Source organism: Haemaphysalis longicornis, unplaced genomic scaffold (assembly GCF_048455015.1).
Source record: "Haemaphysalis longicornis isolate Haplotype H1 unplaced genomic scaffold, Haemaphysalis longicornis Haplotype H1 scaffold_6, whole genome shotgun sequence".
Taxonomy (NCBI): Eukaryota; Metazoa; Arthropoda; class Arachnida; order Ixodida; family Ixodidae; genus Haemaphysalis; species Haemaphysalis longicornis.
Genome location: NW_027526407.1, coordinates 33,526,363 through 33,543,936, shown reverse-complemented (window position 1 = coordinate 33,543,936; position 17,574 = coordinate 33,526,363). Strand labels below are relative to the sequence as shown.

The 17,574-nt window shown below is 43.5% G+C and overlaps 1 protein-coding gene across 4 annotated transcripts in view; it reads right to left on the bottom strand.

Annotated features, from left to right (window-relative positions):
• Positions 1–973: 973 nt before the first annotated feature.
• The window catches only part of Pns (DENN domain containing pinstripe), a 62,435-nt gene continuing 45,834 nt past the window's right edge, over positions 974–17,574 (bottom strand). For all 4 annotated transcript variants that reach the window (XM_077673984.1, XM_077673982.1, XM_077673985.1 and 1 more), the window contains 8 exons: positions 17,117–17,235; positions 15,151–15,248; positions 14,154–14,225; positions 11,093–11,175; positions 10,095–10,218; positions 8,533–8,698; positions 7,120–7,327; positions 974–6,922 (listed from right to left, as the gene is read on the bottom strand). In XM_077673984.1, coding sequence (XP_077530110.1) covers positions 7,144–7,327; positions 8,533–8,698; positions 10,095–10,218; positions 11,093–11,175; positions 14,154–14,225; positions 15,151–15,248; positions 17,117–17,235 — 846 coding nt within the window. In that variant the 3' untranslated portion in view covers positions 974–6,922; positions 7,120–7,143. The remainder of the gene's footprint in view (positions 6,923–7,119; positions 7,328–8,532; positions 8,699–10,094; positions 10,219–11,092; positions 11,176–14,153; positions 14,226–15,150; positions 15,249–17,116; positions 17,236–17,574) is intronic.

Here is a 17,574-nt window from a genome sequence, read left to right as displayed (position 1 = left end):
TTCTTCGACTACTCTTCTTCCCCTGCAAGTGTATTGGCATGGAAAGCGACCTTTCACTACTGCCAAGTTGAAGCACATGCTATGGAATGCCTCATGCTATGGAACACTCCCAAGACGCATGGTCTAGGACAGTGGTTCTCACCCATGTCTGCACAGAGGACCCCTTTTGGGCTTGCGAAAGTGATGGGGGACCCCTCGATGAAGCATATGTTCATCGGTGTCATAATTTCAAACAATTTGTACGTGCAGCTTACGTCGTTCACAAACTTATCCAATGCCTGCCTTTTCTGTTTGACGTTAACAACGATGCGCCTCATAATGGTAGACAATTTGCTCTTGAATCTAGAAGTCTTTTAAACAGCAATATGCTGCCTTTTCTCTGTCAGTTTTTTTTCTCTCAGAGCTGGAGTGTTGTGCAAAAAAGTAAATGTTACATGTAATGCATGTAATGCATTACATGTAATGCATCATACGTGTAATGCAACGAAGCCACATTTTTGTAGTGCAGTGAAGTGCTCGCACAATCAAGAAAAAAAGGGCAGGTGGAAAAGTTTTGAGGGAGGCTCGCGGACCCTTCAAATGTTCTCGCAGACCTGCTGAGTTCCACGGTCCCCCATTTCAGAACCACTGGTCTAGGAGCTACTTCAGTTACAAATGCCAATGCCGATTTTTTCGCTTAATTTTTTTGCTTAAGCCATTTAATGTTTTTACATTAAAATATGGAACAGCTGTTGCTTACTCATTACCCCAATCCAGGGGCTATTCCTAGAATGCTGGCTGTCACCCTTTCACTCTTTCACTCCAAAAACTGCTTCAAGATTTGTGGCATGACTGTAATGTTGAACTCTCTTGAGCTAACAACTCTGCCAGCAGAATAAATGTGTTGTACACCTTATCCAGGAAATTTCACAAATGGTAGCCAGTCACCCGTAGCACCAGCATTAGGCAAAACGGCAAATAACACAAGAAACCAAGTTCCGATGACACTGTATTTCCTTCCACATCTAAAAAAAAAAGGCATCACATATTGTTCTTCTTCTACTGACTACATCGAAATGGGCCTACACACACACATCCTCTCAGAGGCAACGCAAACACCAGCGGACACACACAATAAGCGACAACGCAAATACACTGCGGTGCATTTGAGGCCAAACAACAAGCGGGTGAATGATCATACAGCAAACAAAGTGTGCGTACACACACGCACTCAGCAAAACACTTCCCACCTTCTCTATCTAGAGTAACAAAACCAGGCTATGTACATATTTACACGACAAGAGCGGACGCACACCAGCACTGACGCACACTACACGACATCGACCGAGGCGATAACTGACGGGGAGAAACGATATTCCACCTCTTCTCTTTTGAACACACGAAAAATGCATGACCAGGATGAGCGCACGCTAAATAGGGCTATTCCGGGGTAGCCAGATAAAAATATAGATTCTTGCGCTTTGTACATATGCATACACGCACACTCCAATAATCCAGAAACTATCATCGAAGGCATGTGGCATTTAGTGGATGGGGCTCCACGCCAAACTCGCCACTTGTTTGAGGGCAAGCAATTCTCTGTAAAATGAGCTTGCGTGTAGAAAGCTAGGTGGCAAGCCAAGACACCCGAAATGACCAAGGGCATCTTATAATTGTGACAAGAACGTCCGAAGAAACTGCCATAAATAGAGCAGCATGCTTAAAATGTCTACTGAGGATTCGATAAGAGCAAATTTAATTCAAGAAAAGAGTACTGCAGAAACAGCACGTCTGACAGTCTTGCAAGTAAAAATTTGTAGGGGTTAAAAGCTCGATTGTGGGGTTTAACGCGCCGACGCAACGCAGGCGATGAGGTGCGCCGTAGTGGAGGGCTCCGGATTAATTTTGACCACCTGGGGATCTTTAACAAGCGCCGAAATCTCGTACACACGGGCGTTTTTGCTTTTTGCCTCCATCAGAAAAGCGGCCGCCACGGCCGGGAATCGAACCCGCGACCTCGTGCTCAGCAGCGGTAGGGGTTAAAAGCTCTTGAACTTGTAGAATTATGTCAAATTGCTTGAATTTGAATGGGGAACCCATGACAACAAAAATACTAATGAATGCTTGGGATTTGCATTATGGACTTTTGTTTTACACCCATCTTTTGATTCACTAGCTATACAGTTAGCTAAATGGTAATTTTCAGTAAGGTATAACAGCAGAAAAACCAATGGGCACGGAGCTTATAACAGTTATACAATTAGGATTTACACAGTTAGTTAGTGTAGCACTACACTGCGATCAACGACGTTCTCTATGCCAAACGTCTTGCAGAATCTTATTGTTGCCATTGAAGTAATACTGCACAGCCAACACCTCATCAAGAACACTGTGTTCACCGTTCTATAAATAGTTCCTAGTTTATTTTGCAACACAAGTCTGCAAGCAACAGCAATCGGCAACAGAATCGCTATACGCTCTCACTTAAGTCTGCCCAGCTTACCGCAGCGACAATCCATTAGAGGTAAACCTATGTTTTAAGCAACAAATAACCATTTGATCCTCTTGTGTACCCCTAAGCACTGGTGTGGCGGGTTAAACTAACAATGGACACAAGATTTCGCTTTATAAATATAAAACAGCGGTAGAAAAACTTCCAGACTTCATTGCACTTCCACGAACGTTATGTGGCCTCTGGCATTGAATTGTGATACTTTATCCTGAAACAAACTTTTCTCAATCAATCTGGCATAATGCTGCATGAATACCACGTCTTTACCTTACAAGATAATTTACACAAGAAACTGCTATGTTCGTGTACAAGTAACAAATATATCTTGCACAACGGTCAATCGTGCCAACTTTTGAGAATGTGCAAGTTGCACTAAAGCACTCATCTGAGTGTTTCTGGAGGTTTTGCAAGTCTAGAAATGAATGAAACTACTTGCAAACTGCCTAAAAGGACAACAGCAGCATCCTGTAAGATTGGCTCAAAACGAACGAAGGAAGTTTCCTAATGGCTTTTAAATAGAAGAAAATTTGTAAGTGGCAATGTTTGTAAGTGGCAATGTCATGATCAACAAATACCAGACCATACATTTGTTATCACGAAAATGATTTCAATTCTTTTCTGCAATTCAGAATCAATAAAACAGTGCAATGTCATTTTGAAAAGGTTCAGCCTTACTAAAGCCATGTACATAAGGCTTCGGAGTCAATTTTAACCCTTCCTGTCTATTACACAAAGTGGCCTCAATAAAAATGAGTTTTAAAACTTTGCTAATCGCAGTCTTGTGACAAACACAACCTATAGGCCTACACATTAAATGCTGCCACAAGACATTTCTGGCTCGCCCACATTTATCCAGTCACCAGAACGCCGGTTCAAACTACTAGGTTGTGAGGAAAAGAATTCATTTTTGAAAAGCAACACTTCAAGGTGGACATGCATATGTGAAGGTTTATTTTTAAATGACTGGGCAAGTCAAGTATGAACAGGCAATGCTGGGCAGAAAATCAAATACTATATAGTTACCCAAAGTTTTTGACATTGAAAAAAACATCAAAGCTAGGCTTAGAGAAAAAGGAAACCCATGGTCCTCAAATAATATTCAGAACATTATCTCTACTTGGCTCAAACACTACTCCCTAAATTTGATATGAAGTTCTGCTTCTGTCATCTCCACTCAACACAGTGCACACTTCTTTGAAGGGGCTAGCAAGGACTGCTGGACGAATCAGGTCGGAGTACTTGTACTCCACCAAAGGTTGTAAAAAAAACACCCGCTACGTGCAAAAAGGTGCCGACAAAATGTACTCCCAAAAAATGAGCAGCTCCCATCCTGTGTACAACGTTTATGCATGACTTATGCAATGAGCTCTCAGCATTGAGTAAAATTTATCATGTTTCTAAGGAAGACTTCAAATGTCTGAAATAAGAGCCCTGAAACTTATACATAAAACAAATACAATGATCTTTCTCAGTCTTTCTTGCGTACTAGAAAGAAATTAAGCAGAGAAAGACAAATCAACACAGAAAGAAAGGAATGCACCTAGTTGAGGTAGAGATTAAATTTCTTGCATTGTGCAGTCTCGTTCAAACAAGAATGAAGCTTGTACTGTGGTTGCCTGAGATATAAAACTAAACCCTAAATGGCTGAAATGAGAAAGTCAATATGATCAATGCTTTCATTACAATTTATGCTGGCAGCACACAATGTGTGGACAAGCACAATTACAAATAAAACACATGAGGATTCTGCAATATCAACATTCTGCAAAGCTCTGAAATCTATGCGCGATGTAACGATATGACCCAACAAATTTTTGCTGCTTCACATCAAACTGAGCACAAATAAAGTAACTGCAGAAGTGTTTATGTAAACCGTAAAGTCCCAAAGAAACATTAAAGTTTTGCGCAAGAGTTCCTGAAAATCAAAATCTGGGAGGGGATACAAGTGCGCAAAGCAAAACCGTGGCATCGCATGTTCGAGAGACACAAATTCCAATCCACACGCAAATTAAGAAACTGTCCAGTCTGCAGCCGATACCAGATTTACAGGCAGGAAAGATTGCACGAAACTGCAAACATACGACGTCACATGTACGAAGGCTAACACACACACATTCATTTGTATCGAGGCGCAATTTGCGAAGGAACAAAATGTCACAGGTACTCAATCCACCAAAGTGATGCCAGTCAAGTTCACCTTTGTTGAATGACGATGGGAAGGATGGTATTTTTTAATAATTATGGTGATTCATGAGATGTTGCGGTGGTTACCAGCATGACATCCAACAATCAAAGATGCAAGTGCAGTGGACATGACCTTGGCACACTGAATAGAGGGCGCACAAAAGTACTCCATTCATTGCGGGCGAACGAACACGCTTTGGTCCCATAAAAATTTCATCGTAAAATCCATTACAGGACGAAAAATGAGGAACGCAGCTGCCACAGCAAAAAAGAAGGATAAAGCCTAAAATACCATAAAACACAACACACCGTTACATGCGCCTAAAAGCTCCTTGACTAAACTAAGCAGGCAAAAAGCAACAATCCGTGAACAACCGCCATGCTTGGAAATAACACAAGGATATAACAGCATTAATTATTAGGATTAATTAAAAACATCTAGAACTACAAAGGAACTGTATGTGAAGGATGGACAAACGTGATGGCACTTAAGATATGCAGGACATATTGGGTCCTGTGGCAAGGTATCTGTCAACGCATAACACTGCCTCAGTTTTACACGTTGAGCAATAGAAATGAGCTTTACCGAAGGTTTAGTGATGCGTTCAAAGCAGTTCCTAAAATGAGAAGAAAAGAAAATGCTATGAATGATTTTCGTTTTGTTACCCTATGCTCTCGACCAATGTAATTTTTCGCGAGTACGCGAATTTAACACAACTGCATGCCAAATAAAAGATATTGTACATATGTTAAAGAAAAGCTTAAATTGAGCATAGGGTTTTGTACATGCGCACTTAACTATTCAGTAATTTGGCGAACGTGTGACTCAAACATGACTGCAATGCGAATAGGTATTGTACAATCACTACTGCCTGCACCAAGAAGTGATTATGCGTTAAAGCTGTCCACATTATCCGACGGCCCGCACTAATTTTTTCAGCCTAAACGAAACTGACTCCAGCATTGATGGAACTTAAACCCCTTGCACAACGGCAATAAAAACAATGAAGCGGCATTGCGTGATGCCTCCAAGTATTTACAATGACTAAGCGCGATAACAGTGAGACAAAAGCAATGAAGTGGACAAAATGTACAACATATCAACAAAGACAAAACTGAGATTTCTGTAATTTGTCTACGCAGCATTGTCTTGTCTCTTCAAGCCCCTGAACTGGGCAAATAAACATTTGTTCTTTATGTACACTAAAGTAACAGAGGTACGATAAGCTTATAAAGAGTATTTACTCGCAATAAACGATTCTCCATTTGAGACTCCAGTCATGTATTTCAAACGTTGTGCAGGCAAGCTGCGTCTTCACATGAGCAAAGTAATTCACAAAGCAGCCACTGATCAAATCGGTTATAACTGTTTAAAACCTCACGAAATTATTTTCACAAGTACAAATTTTTACAAATTACACGTGTTATTATGCCTTACCATTTACAAGAACATCTTAAATCCTCTTTTCTAAGGTTGCGCAAATAAATTTCTCAACCGCTTCCATTAATACGTCTACGGCAGTCGTAAACGCATTGGCCACACTCCATACACTCCAATAATAGATTAAATAGTTTTCATGTCGAACAGAAAACTGTTCCATTAAAATTTCATTCACTTCTAGAAAGTGTTTCTTTTTTGCAAACTGATTTCCTATTTTTTATTGGCTCCCGCATTAGGGAATATACTGGCGGTAACGTTTCTTTTTACGTATGGTAAGCAAGCTCTACTATAAGCAAGCTCTATTCAAAGTGAGCAGTGGTAAGCAAGCTCTATTGATAAGCAAAATTTTTTATTCTCAATTTGATTCAGTGACTGCTTTGTCACCTTTTTCACTCTGACTCTTCATAAGCAGGAAGCAATTTTTCAATAAAACCCCAATTACACAATAACTGTAATGCACTAAAATAAGCAGTGCCGCTCAGAATCCAAGACGTTAACAAGGGACAGATAACCCAGGAACACTGTAGCTGCTAACTATAGGTGCTAACTGGGCAAAGGAATAAAATTTTGCTCTATCTTCACAGGGGCCAGATAAAGAAAAGGTCGTCTTGCCAGAAGAACCGCAGAAGTGCACATGGTATACTTTGTGTCGTAACTTCTCAAGGCAGCTTTGACCGGCATCTGGCCGAGACGAGCCAAGCCAGCCGGCGAGCCGTTCCTCATGGTCAGCCACACAGACTGTCTTTACCCTTGAATGAGAAGGCAGGGGCGTTTGGCCGAATGCAGGCCACTGGTCCGACTAGGAGCTGCAAGAGATAAGCCCCATTTGGTCTACTGAACATCAATGAATTCAAAAAAGCAACTGCCATTTCTCTAAGGCACGTGCAAGTGGAACTAATTTATCCATTCACCCGCATTTGTATTTTCTTGTTTCTTTTTGTACCTGCCCAATATGCATTGATGCCACCCTCAGTCCTGCTATTCTACCAGTCTACGTACTTACTGAGGAGGCTGGCTCAGCTCCATCTCAGTTGTCCACCCCCCGAGTGATGGAGCTCTCGAGGGCGATGTCGAACTCGGAGAGCGCCTCGAGGATTTGGACGAGGAAGACGACCAAGTTGGAGTCTCGGAGAAACGACCGTTCCTCGTACATGCTCGCCGTCACGGGGCAGGCCGCCAGGTCAAACAGCATCTGGTGCAAGAAGTGCTCCCTGCACGGGGAGTAGGGGAGGACGCCGAAAACGCCAGGTTAAACGACAACTGCATTCATGTAAGAGCAGCATTCTGCAGCTCGAGAGTGAGATGATTCAGACGAAAACAAAACCAAAGCCGGGAAATACCATATTTATTCGAATACAAGGCGAGCTTTTCCCCCAAATTCGTAGTCGTACCACTGTCCAAACTGCACCTTCCCTAATAATCGTGACCGCCTTACAATCGAATAAATTACGGTATGCTTCACTAAATGGCAATCACGCTACCAAGCAGAATAAAGGAGGTATGCGATATTTGTGCGGACCGTAAGTCTAAAAAATCAAGCATGTCCCCATTGAGTGATGCCCCATCCCTCTCCCTCCAATGCCCTGCTAGATATTCTGACACAGCTGAATAGCCTCCTGAGCTGCAATGTCATTGCACTCAAGCTCGCTTTCTTGCTTTTTTTTCCCTTTCAAATCCAACCCCACTGAGCTTTTCTTTTCTTTTTGTGAATCTGCTGACCCCTTTCCCATTTGTGGCCTCAATGGTGGAAAACTCATTTGCCTTTTTCTCCAAGTACGAACAGATATGCTAGAATGAAAAGCGTGGATGTACCGAAGTCATAGTTCCCCTGAGTGGGGTATTGCAGAGCCAATATTGCACAGCTAGGTTTTACTGCCACTTTACCAAGTGTGGCAGTACAGAAGGGTATGGGGGAGAGAATAAACTTGACCCCAAAGTATGAAGAGCGCTTCCTTCCAAGCAAAGTTTGTCTGTATTGTTACGGCGAGGAAGACGTGAGGGGAAAGAAGGTGTATTTAAGACACGTATTTACAAATAAGAGATAACCACCACAACAATCACGTGAACCTCTCCTTCCACCAAGAGCAAGTGCGGCCAGTTTGATCATCTTATTGGCTGTACTGCAGCACATGGCTGCAATACTTTAGGCTATGTGCTAATGCCCAACTTACGTGCTATTAAGACACACCGGAACAGTATGTACAATTCACGAGTCATCATCATCATTATGGCCGACGCTTAACAGAGGGAAGACGTTAGGAGAAGGTAGCGACCGTGTGTGTATGAATCATCTGTCATTATATTCATATTCAAGTTCTTACCGATGCCTTCAAAAGAGAAACCAATCTGACAGACAGACAGACAGGTAAAAAAGACCAGGGTTCCGCAATCTGTCTTCCCGTCTCAATGCCCTTACCTGGCGGCGAGGCAGATGAAGAGCTGGAACTTGCCGTCCTTGCCCATGGTGTGCGAGGCACGCTCCACCTTATTGGCCAGGTGGCAGTAGCAGCGCCACACTGGGTTGGGCCGCTCCTCCTCCATGTTGTCCTGAAGGGCCGACTCAAAGTACTCCTTGGCCTTCACTGAGCACCCCCCCAAAGGAAGGGACAGGACACAAAATCAGTTGCAGGCTCTCTTTCCCTCTCTCTTCATACCAAACCTACCTTCATTTGCTTGGTAACCTATAGTTCATACCCCAACCTATAGATGTGACCTATAGGTTGTGAACCTATATAGTTCGCAACCTACCGTTCATTTCACCTATAGTTCAACCCATAGTTCCTTTCAACGTATAGTTTGTTTAATAACCTACAGTCAACTTCATAGGTTCTATAGTCCATCAAATAGGAGAACCTATAGTTCAGTTAACCTACAGTTCAACTTATAGTTCATTACATCTGTAGTTCAGTGTATAGTTCAGTCACCCCACCCTATAGTTCATCTCACCCTATAGCTCATTTCATAGGTTCTATAGTTCATCCTATGGGACATAACTATACTTCAATTCGCCTATATTTCAGTTGGCAGCCTGTAGTTCATTACAACCAGTAATCCATTTCAACCTACCATTCATTTCTTAGGTTATTCTATAGTTCACCCTACAGGACAACCTATAGTTTGTTTCACAACCTTTAGTTCATTTCATGACATTGTGGATCTATAGCTCATCTAATACGTTGTATCGTTTGTCTTATAGGGCAACCTACATACAGTTCACATAAACCAACAGTTATTTCAAAGTTTAAGGTTTTACAGTTCACGCTATAGAACAACCTATAGTTCATTTCCCAAGCTGTGTGCAGCACAGCAAGTGCTACATTGTTCCCAACAGTCCCCCCCCATTTGCGCGCCTAACTCGCTATGAAATTCTAGGGTGGCCAGCCAAAAAAAAGTGACAATACGCATTGGGGCCTTTCAGTTTCACCTTCCAAGCGGTGTTCTTCCAAGGCCCCAATCTATTGTGCCGGCGGTTTGCTGAGAAAAATGCAGCATGCACTGTTATGCACGCAGCTTGTGAAATGAACTGTAGTAAACATGAGAGGCACTAAATTCTCCCTCAATTACAATAGCAACAACAAACAGCTTAGGCGCGCCAACAAAAAACACACACAGAGTGAATACCATTTGCTAACAGATTTTCAGAGTTGGTACCAAACACAGAGTCCAAGGGTCAGATATGAGGCATAACATGCAGCCGACGTCATACTCATCCCCCTGAAGTTCTACGACATGCTTGTTCAAGTGTCCCAATACTGAACCATGATTTTACTTCGCAGCTAGGCACAAAAACCACCAATATTCCAGGTACCCGTCATACGAAACTGGTTCCGCACGTTTCTGCAATGGCTTGAATTGTACGCAGCCCGCTGCCGCCCACATGCCCACAAATTGTCTACACTAAGCTCCCTGACCCCCAGGGGCCGACCAGAGAGAATAAAGGATGAACCAATGAGCGCTCGCAACGAGGCCTGCACGCACCAAAGTACTCCCAGAGGTAGACATGTCGGAAGAAGCGTGTGTCCTTGAAGCCATACAGGAAAACCTGTTCCAGGCAGTACACCAGCCCCAGCTCGCCACAGAGCAGGATGGTCAAGTTGCCCCTCTGTGGAGAGAGACATAACGTCACACCAGGGCTGTCTTTATCTTATGAAACTAGGGCTATGCTGTCATATCACACTAGCACTGCCACACACTAGCATTCGCAAGGCATGGATAAAGTGCGCCACAGTCCTCTGGGAACTTCTGTGGCAACAAGAGCAGATTTTGGGCTCAGTATGTTTTGCAGCCGTGTAGCGACAGCAATTGTTCATGCCTTTTTGACACCATCTTGGCTTTTTCAAGTATACTAGAGCTTGTTTTACTTGGCTACAGAGGGTACAACAGTGCACATACAGTAATTCTGAACAAGGTGAACATGTTGGACACAGCAGCACAACAAAAACCATGACAGCAACTGCAGCTTAGCACATCAGTCCAGCATGCACAATGAGCAAATCTACAGTGAGGCTTCGAGAATTATGTTATAAAGGCTCGTTATTGCACAATTTAGCTCACGGTGCTGGCCACCAGTGAATACAGAATGCATGAAGGGATAATGTTACTCGTAGATAAGACTGACCAACTATGCAGTGACAGCGTTGTAACAATAAGTAGTCTGGCAGTGGTAATCTAATGGCACGTGACAAAGGCAGAGCTTTGTTACACAAGCTCAATGCTAGTATCTAGTGCACTCCTCCAACAAAAAATAATAAAAAGAAGAACAGAAAATGGCACCCACACTGAAAATGGCACCCACACTGAAAATGGCACCCACACTGTCACGAAATGAGGCCACATCAAGTACCTGACTTTTAAGTGCCTCACTTTAGTTTACCTGTTTTTTGTGATGGGACATCAATGTGATCACTTAACTTTCAGAGCTTTCACCTCTATAATGCCACAATATGCACACCAACTCGACGCTGTCTCTGTCTCACCTCCCGCTCAGATTTGTAGAAGTACTTGACTATGTTGTTGACGGCGTCCCCCAGCAGCTGTTGAATCTCTGGAATGGTTAGCCCTGTGGAGGTAAAAACAAGAGCACAACTCAGTAAACAAATTGTGACCTATATTTGTGGCCTTACTCACCACATAATTAATAATACCGTATTTACTCAAATTTAACGCGCACCTTTTTTTCGGGAAAGTAGGTCCTAAAATCACATGTGCGTTATTATCGAGTATGACTCAAAACTTTGGCGCCATATCGCCATCGACGTTTCAAGATGGCCTCTTGACTGAACGCGTAGCCAGCGCTTCGTAGTAGTCGGCGCATGTTTGCTTTTGTTGTCTGCGTAGTCTTTTTTTGCGTTCCTCTGTTTTTTCTGCCATGGAACTTCCCACTGCGAAGACACGGCAGGTTCACCACGATGCTGTGTTTAAAAAGAAAGTAATCTTGTGCGCGGAAAGTGATGGAAATCGGGCCGCGTCACGTGCGTTCAGTGTTCTGGACACTTGCGCGCGGGACTGGCACAAACAGAAGGAGAAAATTTTCACAAGCAAGGTGAAACGGAAAGTGTTCAGCGAACCAAAGAGGGGATGATATCCCCCAAATAAAAGACCCGCTGGCTGAGTATGTGCAGCAGCAGCAGCGGCTCAGAGACTCGTAACGACAAAGCTGCCACTCTGTCGTTACGAGTCTCTGCATTTTTGTACTAAAAAAGTTGCATTTTTGTACTAAATGATGAAAGTCTAGTGCGCGTTATAATCGAGGACATAGCAATTTCTTCTTCTTCGGACCGCAAAAAAACGGGTGCGTGTTATAATCGAGGGCAAGTTAGATTCAAGGAAATACGGTAACAGCAATAACAATAATAGTACATATAAACACTGAAGCTGTCACCTTTTGTCACGAGCTTAGATCAAAATTCCCGACTGAAAGTTTGCATTGCTTCACGAACACTCTATCAACTCTGCCTGTGCTCAAAGCTCAAAACCATGGGCTACAACGAAATTAGAAACACTGTCAAACTTCTTTTTTAAAAGAAGCACGGCAACAAAACATTTATCATGAACCCACTTTCGAGTTTCTGCTCATACTTCGGGCTCTTCCATTTACATTCCTCGGCTGACTGTGATCTTCACAAGATGCCGTTCTGTATCTTTTCGCACACTTATTCCATACATGGCACGCTTAGATTCCGTAGAGTCCTCAGATTATCCAGCGTTGGTAATTGAGGGAATACTAATCTGCCAACCTGCTCTGTCAGTGATTCTTCATCATCACTAGCCTATCTACGCCCATGGCAGGGCAAAGGCCTCTCCCATTAATCTCCAATTATCCTGGCCCGAACTCGAAAAATAACACACAAAAGGACAAAAAGGGAACATACGCAGCTACGAATATGTCCCTTTCTTGTTCTCGTGTGTTTCTTTTCTGCATTGTAACTTGAATCATGAGTATAATAGCAAAAGTTCTATGCTCTGTACACGAGATACCTCAGTGCACCATCAGCCACGTCTATTTGATCCATTTTTCTCGAAGAAATTGCCGGTTCGTACCTTCATTGTCGATGTATCTTTTCGCACACTTATTCCATACATGGCACGCTTAGATTCCGTAGAGTCCTCAGATTATCCAGCGTTGGTAATTGAGGGAATACTAATCTGCCAACCTGCTCTGTCAGTGATTCTTCATCATCACTAGCCTATCTACGCCCATGGCAGGGCAAAGGCCTCTCCCATTAATCTCCAATTATCCTGGCCCTGCGCTAACTGCGACCAATTTATCCCCGCAAACTTCTTGATCTCATCTGCCCATCTAACTTTCTGCCTCCCCCTGCCACGCTTGTATTCTCTAGGTATCCACTGTGTTACCCTTAAAGGAGCCATGAAGAGAAAATACAACTTCGTTTAATTTGAAAGAACTAGGATTCAGTATCTCACTCAGCTCCATTACAGCCCCAAAAGATGTTTTTTAACGAAAAAAAAGCAAGAAGTATTTAAAAACTTTCAAATTTTGCGCCACAGTGACGTGTTATGAGCAAGAATGACGTCACACGGGCCAACAATAAAACATAATTTTCGGTGCGTTAACTGCACGTTAGCATTCAGGTGATGCGGTCAAATGGAACTAGAGGCCCCATTACAGACGTCCATTCATGTGTCGTCGCGACAGGTCTGTCAGGCGGCCGCCAATCGCACAAACAAGGTTCCGTGACGTCATAGAAAAGTTGCGGGAAATAGGCTAGGGGGTCGCGACTACTTCACACGTTTGCTTTAATATCTCCGTTATTTGTTCGAAGATTGCGATGATATTGGTATCATTGTTATCGGGACTAAGCAGTCTTCCTAATAAACCCAACTTGTATTTTGTCTTCATGGCTCCTTTAATGACCAACGGTTATCTTGCCTTTGCATTACATGCCCTGTCCTTGTCCATTTCATCTACTTAATTTCTACTAATATGCCTTCAACATGCATTTGTTCCCTGACCCACTCCGCTCTCTAGCATTAGGTGCAACATTTAGGGAAAAGAAGAGAGTGTTAGTGCTTACTGATGCTAAAAAGCCTACCTCGAGCCACAACAGCCATCAGCAACAAATGTACAAGCGTTATTGCAGCTGCTACCCCGTGTACGATAGTTAGTAACCCTTCTGATTGCTGACAGTGCCAATTCATGCCTTGCGGCTACAGCCTACGCTAGAAAGGAGAGACAACAAACGCTTATGCAGCCTGCAAGGTCATCTGGGAGACGCCGAAGTCACTGTTACGGCTGCTACAACCTGAACGTCGTTATGACTTGTGCAGTGCCTTGGCCCAGCTCTGGCTATGTCCAATCTACAACCACATGCGCCCATTCACACCATAAGGCTACAAAGGAGACAGCAGTGCTTATTCAGCTAGAAGATACCAAGGCCACTGTTACAACTACCGCATCGTTACCACTTGAACAGCAAGTGAGGCCTTGGTTTCATCACAAATCCAGCTACGCTCAAACTATAACAGACTAGTTATACTTTGGTTAAGGTTATAACCAGCTCGGGAGAGTAGACGTACTTGGCTCACTGGGCCTCCGTGGAACGCTGGGCGACCGGCAACGAGGTGGCGTGCGGCAGGCCTCCATCAGCTCTGCAGTTTTGTGGATATAAAAAAATATTAAACAAAGAGTGAGGATACAGATTTGAAGTTCCGACACTCTGCTGCTCATATGTCCCATCTCGTGCAAACAGACAACACTTTCGTGAAGCAAACTTCGATCGCTAACACTGCCGAAAGCTGGAGCAGAACGCGCACCGATTTCTTGCAGTCGATCTATGAGGTCGGACAATGCACTTACTGATTTAATTTGCCCACGGACTGAAATTATTGAGTTGATTGGCCGTTTTATGAGGCATTGTCTGATACCCGTCTGCAGGTATGCAGATTATCAGTCTATGGCCTATCTAGTGCTCGAGTACTAAAAAGAAATACAATAGAATTGCTCGGATTTGGGCAAGTTGGTTCATATCGACATGAAATTTCAGTTTGAACAAGTAAACACAGAACGTAGGAAGATTGTGTCCGTGTTTTCTTCCTACGTCCTGTGTTTTTTTCGGTCATATTGAATTGCGCTACGTATGCAGACAAATAGGACACTTACACGACTGGGACGAGGCGCATTCGTCCCAGTCCTGTTAGCGTCGTATTTGTCTGTATACGTACCACAATTCAGTATGAAGCATCAACAACTAGCTCCATTCCACGTCCTTTCTAACTTTTTTTTTTTCGCTCAAGCTGAGATTTCAAGAAATAAAACTTAGTGAAGTTGAAGCCAGGGTAGTTGGGTCAATATGACTCAAGCTAGAGCTCAGAAAATAACACACAAAAGGACAAAACGGGAACATACGCAGCTACGAATATGTCCCTTTCTTGTTCTTGCGTGTTTTTTTCTGCATTGTAACTTGAACCACGAGTGTAATAGCAAAAGTTCTATGCTCTGTACGTGAGATACCTCAGTGCACCATCAGCCACGTCTATTTGATCCATTTTTCTCGAAGAAATTGCCGGTTCGTACCTTCATTGTCGATGTCCGCGGGGACCAATTCCGCGACCAGGAGTCTTTCCGTGCTGCCGTCATCAATGCCCTTGCCCAGCCAGCGGCCACAGGGGAACCTTGGATGAGAGAACAAAGGAAACATGCTGAATGATGGGCTGCACAAGCCATGGATAAATTAGAGAAAAAAGGATACCGTATTTACTCGAACATAACGCAATGTTTTTTTTTTAAATACCTAGTCTCAAAGTCACACCACACCTTATGTTCGAAGCTCGGAATATATATAAGGCGATTTTTTTTACTCTCTAAAATGCACCTTCGTTTTATAATCGTGACCGCCTTACAATTGAATAAATACGGTATTCTCCAGTGATGTGTCGAAGCATCGAACTTGAAATATGGTTCTTCGTACACAGAAACACAGACCACCAGAGGGTGGGCTTTATAACAATGGTAAGAGATTTTCAAGGCAAGTCAGTAGATGTTTATTCTTCTCGCCTTTCAGGCAAACACTGCCGTAAGCAGAGACTATTGTTCAAGTTTACATATGCGGTGGACAGTACTGCTCCCGGTGAAAATGGCTGTTGGATACAATTCTTTAGAAGGTATCCAGTGGAAGTCAGTTGTCATAAAGTGTTTAACCTGCCCAACTGATGTTTCAGTTTTTGCCCCGTAAACAAGGATATTGCGTGTTCAGTCAGCTCTTGCAAAAAGAACAGGGCCTTTCACTACTTTTGTAAAAAGCAGACAAAGTTCCCTATCAATTAGATATGATGGAGTTAGTTTGTACGTTCCCTGATAATACAGACAGACATTAAACTTGCAAGACTGACCAGCTTTACCCTACAATGGATTCAACTCAGACTTACTTGCAGTTAAGATTTTCCCCGACATCGCAGTATGCTATTTGAATATTTGACCCACTTTTGTTATCCACAATTCACCAGTTGCACTTCTGAAGTTGCAAGCAGCCAAAACCAGGAGCCTGTTAGACACCTCCTGCAACCCTTGGTGAAAAGATGAACAAATTGTACTGTCTTGGGGTTCTCGTTCAATGCCTTACACCTCTTCTCGAGTCTATTAACTGTAGTTCCTAATGTGACTTTTCTTGCCATGCGCATCTGAGTCTGCAGGATTTACAAGTACCACAGGGAATCGTTACAACCACCAACGGCAAGTCCTCCTAAAGAATGATGAAGTGCTCATCCTCCACTGGAAGAGACAAAACATTTTACAACTCATCGTACATGTGCTGCCTGCCTCCTTTCAAACCCCTTTCCTTGTGACCCCTTGCCCACTTCATGCACCATGCGGCAAATACGTCACTCAGCCCAAGCACTTTCCCCATTCTCTTCTCCCTTTATCATTGATCTAACCCAGCAAGATAGAGTCTATTTTGTTACACAACCCCTGTCTGTTCTTTGCAATGCCCAAACAAGTACGAGCAGAGGAGTAGCAATAGCGCAAACTGACGTTGGAACAGGTAATTGTCAAGGGTCTGAAAGCGGGGTCTGTATGACAGCTGCATCTTACCGGTACTCACCTACAGGGCAGAAACTTGAGGGCTCACTAAGACGGTTTAACTTAAATTGAGAACGACTCAGTGAGCAATGGAACGGAAGATGATAGGTGTAACGTTAAGGGACAAGAAGAGAGCGGAGTGGGTCAGGGAAGAAATGCGTGTTAAGGACACATTAGTGGAAATTGAGGAGGAATGGACATGGGCAGGGCATGTAATGTGAAGGCAAGATAACCGCTGGTCACTAAGGGTAACAGAGTGGATCCCTAGGGAAGGCAAGCATAGCAAAGGGCAGCAGAAAGTTAGGTGGGCAGGTGAGATCAAGAAGTTTGCGAGAATAAATTGGTTGCAGTTAGCATAGGACCGGGATAATTGGAGATTAATGGGATAGGCCTTTGCCCCGCAGTGGGCGTATATAGGCTGGTGGTGGTGATGATGATGATGAAAGTGGGTCTGCTCGCTCACTTGTAGGTGTGTCCTGTGACGTCGTTGCGGACGAGGCAGTGCTCGATCATCCACTTGGGCGACATGCCCGTGTTGTCGTGGCCAATGCGCAGCGTAGTTAACAGGCCCAGGTTCTTGTGCTGTCGTGAACAGAGGGGGAGAAAGAGATAAGGAAGACATCAGGGACGCACAGGGGGCGCCATTGGTAAGCAGGCTTCTCGTCAGTGACATCAAGACATCAACTGGCACCTCCTAGCAACCAAGCACTAACCTGTGCAGCCAGTTAAAGAAAATAATAATCAAAAAGGAAATGACTTGCTTACTTTCTGAAACTATGATGGAGTTTGTAGGCAGTACCAAGGAGTCATTAAAATCAATTTCATTTATGAGGCTTTACTTTACTGCGTTGCACTGCCTCCCCCGCAGCAGCGCTGTCACCGAAAGGGGGCAGCCCAATTTGATTACGTATAGCTAACAGC